The 9,878-nt window shown below is 32.9% G+C and overlaps 1 protein-coding gene and 1 pseudogene across 4 annotated transcripts in view; both read left to right on the forward strand.

Annotated features, from left to right (window-relative positions):
* LOC133299068 (tetratricopeptide repeat protein SKI3) overlaps positions 1–3,885 on the forward strand; it is a 36,491-nt gene extending 32,606 nt beyond the window's left edge. For 3 of the 4 annotated variants that reach the window (XM_061498478.1, XM_061498479.1, XM_061498481.1), the window contains 4 exons: positions 814–1,056; positions 1,361–2,004; positions 2,977–3,189; positions 3,553–3,885. In XM_061498478.1, the coding sequence (XP_061354462.1) occupies positions 814–1,056; positions 1,361–2,004; positions 2,977–3,189; positions 3,553–3,740 (1,288 nt within the window). In that variant the 3' untranslated portion in view covers positions 3,741–3,885. The remainder of the gene's footprint in view (positions 1–813; positions 1,057–1,360; positions 2,005–2,976; positions 3,190–3,552) is intronic. The other variant, XM_061498480.1, reaches the window with a different exon arrangement.
* Positions 3,886–5,407: 1,522 nt separating this feature from the next.
* LOC133299156 (uncharacterized) lies at positions 5,408–9,638 on the forward strand (annotated as a pseudogene).
* Positions 9,639–9,878: the final 240 nt, after the last annotated feature.

Genomic DNA, 9,878 nt, shown 5'->3' on the forward strand with positions numbered 1-9,878 from the left:
CATGAAAAAAAAAAGGAAGTGTTTTGTCCGAATAACACTTTCTTAATTCATTGAGAGACCCAATGGGTCCTTTTATATTGAGTACAATGGGCTACCTCAATAAATAAGCTACCTCAACTACTTCTACCTCAACTACCTCAATAAATAGCTGAACCTACATAAATAAATAGCAAGCAGAAAACTTTGACTTATGTACAATACAAAGAGACACTAATAAATGATAAATCACAATCTAGAATATTCTACAGAGGATCGAACCCGGTACACCGAGGCTCTGATACCATGTAAAGAACCAATTCAACCCAAAAGTTTAAGCTTATCGGTGAGGGTATATTAATGGTTTTATATATCTCAACACGCCCCCTCACACGAGAGCCCACTGGGCTTGAAGGGTGGACAATGCGTAGGCGCACCTACCTGTGCTAAGAAAGAAAGTGGGGGGCGATGAGGATCGAACCCGATACACCGAGGCTCTGATACCATGTAAAGAACCAATTGAACCCAAAAGCTTAAGCTGGTGGGTGAAAGCTTTTTAATGATTTTATATATCTCAACAGTATCCCTTTTACCCTAGTTCCTCACTTCCTCTCCTCCCCCCACTTACAACTTTCAACTTGGCAACAGAAGGAAATATAACAAATGACACTTCCATGCTTCTAAATTCTAGTAAACATACACTACCTCCCAAGGGTTTGGAAATAAGTCTTGTTGGCGGCCATTTTGTACCTGGTATTTTAATCATGCTTATTTGATCTTGCTAGCTTCTGTGAGGTCTGCTAACATCTTTTCTGTTGCACATTTCTTTGGGAACAGGAACCTTCTTGGCTATCTCTTGCTATCAAGTAAAGAGTTAAACAATTGTCATGTGGCAACAAGGTGTTGTAAGCTGGACCATCTTGATCTTTCTGATCAAGAAGGTTTAAAATCAGCTTCTGATATTCATGGTGCTGGAGCAGTTGCTTGCTATGCCACTGGCAACAGCAGTTCAAAGTTTATTTTTCCAACCTGTACAAAGCAGTGTTCTAGTCATCCTGGAGCTATCAGATACTTGCAGAAGTACTACTTTTATTTTCCTTTATGCCGTGTAATTGCCCCAGAAATTTGATCCTATTGTGGTGTTGTTTAAAATTCTTCCAAGCTAGGCTATGCATATATTACTGCCAGATCAAATCGTTTCTTGTTATATTGGGGAAAAAATATTCCTTGGGTCAAATTGGAGTACAAAAATTGTAGAGTTTTATATTCTTGGGAATAAATCTGAGAGAATTCCTCACCATTCTGGTGGCTCTATTTTAAGATATCTAAGTATCATTATTTCTAGGTCAAGAATAATCATATATGTTCCCCCTCAAAATTGCAGATGCTTTCATCAGAAACCATGGAATCATGATGCACGCTACTTGCTTGTTCTTAACTATCTTCAGAGGGCACGTGAACAGAGATTTCCTCATCATCTTTGTGTTGTAATAAATCGTCTAACTTATGTTGCTCTTTCAAATGAATTGCATAGCAAAACAGAAACGTTGTGTCTATATAGACACTTTCAACTTCTGCTTTGTGCTTCTGAGATCAGTTTACAATGTGGGAGTCACATGACCTGTATCACCCATGCCAAAAAGGCTTCTGAGCTTGTGCTTCCTGATGATTATTTATTTTTTGCACATCTACTATTGTGCCGTGTGTATGCCATGAAAGGTGATCATCTAAATTTTCAGAAAGAATATATTAGGTGCTCGGAGCTCAGGACTGATTATCATATTGGTTGGATCTGTCTCAAACTTATGGAATGTCGATATGAACTGCCAATCAATTCTAATGTCATAGACTTGAACTTTGAAGAATGTGTTAAAAGGGGTGGAAACTCATGGAATACGTGGATGGCTGTATATAATCTGGTAAGGGGTATGATTTCCTTGCAGAAGAGGGATTTAGTGTCAGCGGAAGATTTCATGGCACAGGCTTGTTCATTGGCAGGTTTTGAGAGTTGCCTCTTTCTATGTCATGGTATGTATTTGTTATTTGATTGATCGAGAGCTTCATTTAACTCTTTTTTACATGATTTATACTTAGTATCACGTTATCACTTGAAATACTTTAGGCAATTACTTGAATTTGAATATTGGACCCGTTGCAACCAAGTGGCAACAAGGGTTTTTTTTCTTTTTTCTTTTTTTTTTTGTACATGCAACAAGGGTGTTTTAGATGGTAAAGAAAAGATGTTAAGGGTATACTTTGGAAGAATTTCTCTGGTAGTTACTGATCAGTTAGTATGATAATTTTATAAACTCTTGATTTGTAAATATTGCATTCTAAGTTCATTTTGTATTGGGTAATTTATTCCCCCCTCTTCTTACCAAAAAAAGTTTCTATTTGTTAGAAAAATATAAAACTATTTGTATGGCCTTCACCTAATAACTTAAGTTTTTTTGGTTAAAATGGTGCTTTAAATGATATCAAAGCCTCTGCGATCAAGTGATTACGAGTGCGATCTTCATCGCTCTCTATTCTATTAATAAATGATTAAATATTATTAATGTGCCTTTATCTAGCAGTTTAAGCTTTGGGATTAAATTGATTGCCTTATTCTATCCTTTCATTCGAGTAAAACACATTATGTCTCCCTTTCTTTTTTCTTCCTTTTTTATGCCATGAATTGATACTTTCAATCAGAGGGTGAGCCTTGAAGTAATGGTAAGGTTGCTCCTTTACCGCTAGAAGGCAGAAGGGTCATGGCTTACAGTCTAGAAAACAATCTTTTTTGCAAAAATGCAGGGAAGAGGCTGTGTATAATTGACCATCACCCCTATTCTCACAAAATTGGGAAGATTTTGTGTACTAGAGTTTGCCCGTTGCCCTTGATACTTTCGATTGGCAGTTAGTTCTGTCTCTGGATTCCTTTTCCCATCTTCTCTTCCCCCAATGCATCAAGATGGTTTTTTAGATTTATATCCACCTGATCATATTGTTTTTATGTAGGTGCCATCTGTATGGAGCTTGTCAAGCAGTGCGATGGTTCTCAGTTGAGTCAGTTCCTATCACGGGCTGTTAAGAGTCTTACCAAAGCTCATGAGCTTTCACTGATTCCCTTACCTTTTGCCTCACTATTGGTGGCTCAAGCAGAAGGAAGCCTCGGTTTTAAGGAGAAGTGGAACAGAAACCTTGGCCTTGAATGGTATAATTGGCCGTCAGGTTTGATTTCTATGCTCTGTCTGAAAGTGGAAGTATGTTTTTATAGTTGTGAGGAACGAATTACTGGAGAACTAAATGTTTTTCAGTTTCTGTTGCTGTATTTCTTATAAAAGATTGGCATTATCTTTGCAATTTGGTAGTTGTTTGAGCAAATTTTGCAGGATTATTAGTCTCAACGTGTTCAAATTATTCAAACTGTTATCTGCTATTGCAAGGTTGAGTTGAAATGCTTTGTGATTTATCAGTTGACTCGCATCCGATTAATAGAATCTCGTGCAATATTTGATATTGGTGTTTTTGTATATATTAATTGCTAAACTTTTTGTGGACGAACTTTCTAATGTCTGCTATTTTTTTTTTCAGAAATGAGGCCTGCAGAGCTCTTCTTTCAAATGCATTTGCTTGCAAGACAGTTGAAAGTTGGGCCCAACCCGACATCTGGCATGGAATCCTCTGAGAGTCCTCGGAAATGGGTTATTCGGGCAATTCACATGAACCCTTCTTGCATGCGATATTGGAGGGTTTTACAGAAGCTAATGGAAGAGTCTTAAATTAAAAGTGAAGGAACTTGTTATGTCTAACTATTACTTCTATAGTCTATTTGGGATGGAAATAGCTAAACAAGCCGTTTTTTCAAATAAATAAAATTGTAAGTGAACATGTGGAATACTGGTTTTTCATATATACCAACTATGATTGCACCACATTTTAAAAAATATAAAGTGTCATATCTGACACGCTTCGACATCTATAATATTTGAAATTTCATTACATATCATAAAAAAAATTAATTGATACTTTACCAAACTGATATAATAAAAATTAAAATTGGATACCAAATAAATCATATTGAAGTGTATAAGAGATTTTTAATTTGAAAATATAATAGAAAATATTTACATCTTATGTTTCTTTTCAAAATTGATGAGTATTATAAGTTTAGTTTTATTTTTTGTTAAATTGTTGAATATTAAATATAATATACATTATATAAATTAAAAATATTATTTAATATCAAAATGTGTTCTAATATGTCGAAATTTAATATTTTTTAGAGTTGATGTGTTGGAGTATCGTATCGTATCTTATATCAATATCAATGCAACATAGTATATCAAAGCAGGAGTCAAGTGTAAACAGTTTCATACATCAAAACTTAATTTAGTGTCTAAGAAAGAATAATGATAAGTAAATCCATGCTTTTAAGTAAATTGATTGATTACTGGGCATTGAAAAGAAACGATTGAAAAGAAACGATTTTTTTTATTTTTAGTACAAAAAGAAACGATTTTAGTGTGTTCTAAAAACACTAGTTAAGGAGCATGTAATATTCACTTTGGTGATTTTTACGCTTTGAGAGAATTAATTTTATGGAAGATATCCTGACTTATACAAAAAAAAGAGCATGTAATACTTTCTATTAAATACTTTTAATTGCTAGTGTGAAATGTTTTATAACTCTTAATATATTAAATGTTTATTTTTCATTTAATTTTTTTTGATTTTAATACTTAATTAATATTTTAAGGACCTTTGTTAACTTTTTTTTCTTTTTTTGGAAAGAAGGAGGTAGTCTGGATGTGGATGTTAATACCAAGCAAGTTTGTCAAGATGTAAAATTGTAAATAGAAATTTGTTAACAAGTATCGATAAAAAAAAGTAAGAAATTATTAAATAAAAAATGTATTTAAAATCTTACATATGATTAAAAATATTATAAAATGAAGTTGACAAAAAAAATTTGAAACACACCGTAAAAAGTAAAGGGAGGACATAATGGTCTTTTTGAAAAGAAAAAAAACAATTACTTAGGGGGCGTTTGGTTGACGAATTTTTTTTGGAATAGTAGGAAAATGTAATAGATAGAGAAATGATTGGAAAGATAGATAAAGTGAGATAGGTAGAAAAATGTAAAAAAAAGTTGTTTGGTGGAGAAAAACTTTACTGGGAAAATTAAGTAACTTTATGAAATCAACAGTGCATTAAAAGCCAGATAACCGGTTTTTCGAAAAATCCCACCTTCAAATTGGGTTTCTAAACAGTGCGGATATCTATGTTTCTCATAAATCCATATAAATTGGATAGATGGGTTTTTGGTGAAAATACGTTGAAACAAACATGGTGTTTCTAAAAGCTATACTTGAGAAACATAGATATCCGCTGAAAAGCTCTCAACCAAACACCACCTTAAGATTTTTTTAACAGGGATAACAATAAAATGGAGGGGATTTTGGACAATACTTATGATGATTTGAATATAAGGTTTGTGTGTAGAATCAAAGCTCATGAAGTTAACAAGATATTAAAGAAGATGAAGACTAATAAAGCTTTGCGACATGATAATGTCCCTATTGAAGTGTAGAGACACCTAGGGGGATGTAGTAATAAGTTAGTTGAAAAATCTTTTGAATAAGATTTTCCAAACTTATAAGATGTTCGGTGTATGGAGGAAAAATATGGTTGTGTCTATTTAGAAAAACAAAAGATATATCCATAATTGTTCTAATTGTAGAGGCATTAGGCTTATAAGTCATACTATGAAATTATGGGAGAGAGTTATTGAACATTGATTGAGAGGAAAAACTAAAGACTCGGTAAATCAATTCAGATTTATATAGGAAGATATACCATGGGAACTATTTTCTTGATATGACAATTGATTGAAAGATATCGAGAAAAGAAGAATGACTTACATAGAATGTATATAGACTCGAGAAGACATGATAGAGTTTTAATAAAGAATCCGTGGTTGAGAAGATAAAAGCACCATCAAAGTATATAAAGGTAATTGATGATATGTATGATAGTGCTACTACATGTGTGAAGACTTGTGATGGAACGTCAAGTTATTTTTTTATCACGATTGTGTACAATAAGACTCTGCTTTGAATCCTTATCATTTTGCTCTAGTTATGATGAACTAACAAAAGATATCCAATATGAAATGCCATTGTGTATGCTATTTGCAGATGATTTTATACTTATTGTTGTGACTAAGATGAGTGTTAAAAGAAAACTAGAATCGTGTACAAGCACATTGGACTATGAATGATATACGCTAAGTCGGAATAAGACTAGCTATATGAAGTGTGAGTTTGATTCAACAAGAGATAGAGATCAAGATTTCATGTACTTGATTTGGAAAAGAGGTACTCAAGAAAATTACTTTCAGATATCGGGGATTAATTTTGTAAAAGGGTTGAGAGATTGATGATGATGTAAACAATAGAATCATAACAAGGTGGATGAAATGGGGTAGTGCATTAGGGCTTTTCTACGATCGTAAGATTCTTCTTTGGCTAAAAGAAAAGTTCTATAGAATAGCAGTAAGACTTGGAATGTTATATGGAGATGAATATTGACCCATATACAAGCAACATGAGCATAAAATGGGGAGTTGCAGAAATAAGAATGTTAAGATGGGTGTGTGATCATATAACGATAAGATAAAGAAATAAAGATATTCAACGAAAGGTAAGAGTGATACCGGTGGTTGAAAAGATGAGATAACATAGATTAAGGTTGTTTGGGTACGTAACGTAAAGATCCCTAGATACTCTCATTAAAACAAAAGTTTGTTACCAAGAGTAAGTTGACCAAAACTTACTTAGACAAAAATAGTAAAACATGACAGAGTGAGATATAGATTTGGAGACGATGTGTTTTAGAACAGATTGAAGGAAAAATATTAGCATTGAGGTGGGTTAGATCTGCTTTTTTTCCTATGTTCTAGAAAATTCTTTTTAGTCATTTTAACATATTTCTCCCTTTATTTTTTTTCCTTTACCTCTATATCTTTTTAATTTTTTTCTTTCTCTTATTTGTCTTTATTTTCACTTTTTTATTTTTCATTTCGAGTGTTATTTTTTATCTGAAAAATATTTCTGCAGTTACTGCAGATAAGTTATCTGCATTTATTTCCAAATTGACGTCGCTTTGGGATTGAAAGATAAAAAATTATAATTATAAAGACTATAATAACCCAGAAATAAATTAAAATTATAAAAATACCATGATTTTCGTCCCAAAACAACATCGTATTAGACTTACTGCAAATAACTTATATGCAGTAACTGCAGAAAAAGTGAACCCTTGGGAGCTGAGCAGGTGGGGGTGAGGGCATGTGTTCGAACCTCCTCAGTACCACCTTTGGGAGGGGTTTAAAGCCTTAATCCTGAACCCGCCCCGAATCGGACTAATCGCGAAGCGATGAACCGATGTAATATTTCCAAAAAAAGAAAAAGTGAACCCATTTTTTATTTGTATTTTTTTTCTCTCTCAATCTTTTCTTGTTTTTTGGATTCATGGGCCGTCAACCTCAACCAATTTGAAATAAATGTTAATGAGATTGTACTCAAATTTAGATATTTATTGAAGACAAATAAGGAGAGCTTCCAAGTTTAAGGCAAGCATTGCATGAGGTTTATTTGTGAAGATTTTAAAGTTTGAGGTCATATTAAATCCATTTTAAGAGATTGTGGTCGTATGTGACTATTGAACATGATACCGCAGCAAGATGCTTGTCAAGTAAACTTCCTGATTTAAACACTATACATCGTCAAATTCCAATTTAAATATATCATAAGAGCATCAAAAAATATAATACAACGACGTTCATCCCAATTTTTATTTTTTCACAATATTTTTTTTTCTTTAACAACAAATTCTTTCAAGTGTTCAACAAAACCCTTCTATTTATAACAGTCATATCCCCATTCCCCACTAACTTGATAATTATACATCATTTCTCATAGTTACGTCTTTTCATTAGTTTAATTATGGTTGGAGAGAATTTATTTATTTATTTTTTAAAAATCCTCATGTATCATTTATATCTATGCTTTTTTAAACATTTATCATTTATCTCCATTGTATTTTTTTTACCTGTTGATAGGGCAAAATAAAGAGACTAACCAAACGTTTAGTTACATTAAAAATGAACTTGGATGACAAAAAAAAAATAGAAAATGCATAGAGAATTAATGATGGTTAAACGAACCAATCCCTAAATATTTGTTATGCTTGAAATATGAATGTCATTTTATTTTAGTGGTGTGTATTATTAACTCAAAATAATTGTTGTACACATCTATCTATCTATCTAATAAAAGAATAGGGACAAATTTGATAAATCTTCTTGTGGTTTACTCTTTATCATTTATACCCTTAATATTTTTTTTTATCAATTAACCCCTGTAATTTTATTTCATCCAAATTCACATTTAACACTGTTAGTAATTAAATTAACTTGGTTATTTTATCCCTATTTTACTTGTTAATTAATTTGATATAAAAATTTTGGCCACCAACAATAAATGAAGCTAAACTAAAAATACGAAAAACAATAATGTGTCATGTCCCTTTCAAATATTTCACAGAATGGACAAAACATTAAAAAAAAAAAATCACAAAAAGATTAACATTCGAAAAATATAATCACTTTTAAACAAAGGATATTTCTTTTATTATTCCTGATTTGGCAAGCAACTATCATTTTATTCTTTTTGTTTACACGTCACTTATATTATTTTCTTATATTTTATATATATATCCATCATCTTTCTCAGTTTTTTTGACCCTTATAACCTTTTATTAATAATTAATTACTAAATTGACCTTCATTGTAAACTATTTCAAAAATTTAACCTCCCAAAAAAACATAACACCAATCTGCCCATGTTTGACCGTTGATCACCAAACCTACCCGGGTACACCCCTTCCTACCCGGGTATTTTTTAAAATTTTATGCTTATAAAGAGGTGTGTACCCGAATATATTTCTTGAGATATGAGAAATTGCTTGAATTGTTTACCCGGATAGAGAGGGATGTACCCGGGTAAATCTCCTTCAGTGATAGTGCCAATTATCACTCAGCTGAAATGTCCTTCAGAATAACACGGGATGATAGATTTTTCTCCAAGCTAATGGCCAAGGAAACTTCCAAGGCTAACTCTTCTTCAAGGAGGGTCTTCTATTAGAGAAAAACATCACTGGCAGTTCCTTTCATGTGGGAGGCACAACCAGGAACCCCTGAGCACCCCTTGTTAGAGACCTCTCTGCCACCTCTTACACCCCCACCTTCCTATTATTCTAGTTCCAAGTCCAATGTCAAGAGAAGAAATTCAAAAGCCAATATATTTTTTTCAAGCATTTTGCCAAGGTTTGCAGGCTCCTCAAGGAATAAGGCTCATGTGTCACCATCATCATCTTGGTCACCTTCTTCGTTCTCATCATCTTCATCTTCATGGTCATTAGCATATTCATCACCCTCATTTTCCATCAGAGATAAAGATCAAGTTCAAGGAAACCTTTCATTCTCACGCTCAAGATCTCCCACTTCAACAATGGGTTCTCCTTTGAGACATAAATGTTCACATGGATTTAAAAGTTGCTATCATTTCTGGTCGAGATTTAGATTTACCCGGGTACACCACTCCTTACCCGGGTAAATAATTCAATGTATTTTTCAGATCTCAAGAAATATATCCGGGTATACCCCTCCTTACTCGGGTAAGCAGAAAATTTCAAAAAATACCCGAGTAAGGAGGGTGTACCCGGGTAGGCTTGGTGGTCAACGGTCAAACATGAACAGATTGGTGTTATGTTTTTGTAGGAGGTTAAATTTCTGAAATAGTTTACAATGAAGGTCAATTTGGTAATTAATTATTAATAAAGAGTTATAAGGGTCA

This window comes from Gastrolobium bilobum, unplaced genomic scaffold (genome assembly GCF_033153095.1).
Source record: "Gastrolobium bilobum isolate Gb01-03AN ecotype WA unplaced genomic scaffold, APGP_CSIRO_Gbil_v1 utg500, whole genome shotgun sequence".
Taxonomy (NCBI): domain Eukaryota; kingdom Viridiplantae; phylum Streptophyta; class Magnoliopsida; order Fabales; family Fabaceae; genus Gastrolobium; species Gastrolobium bilobum.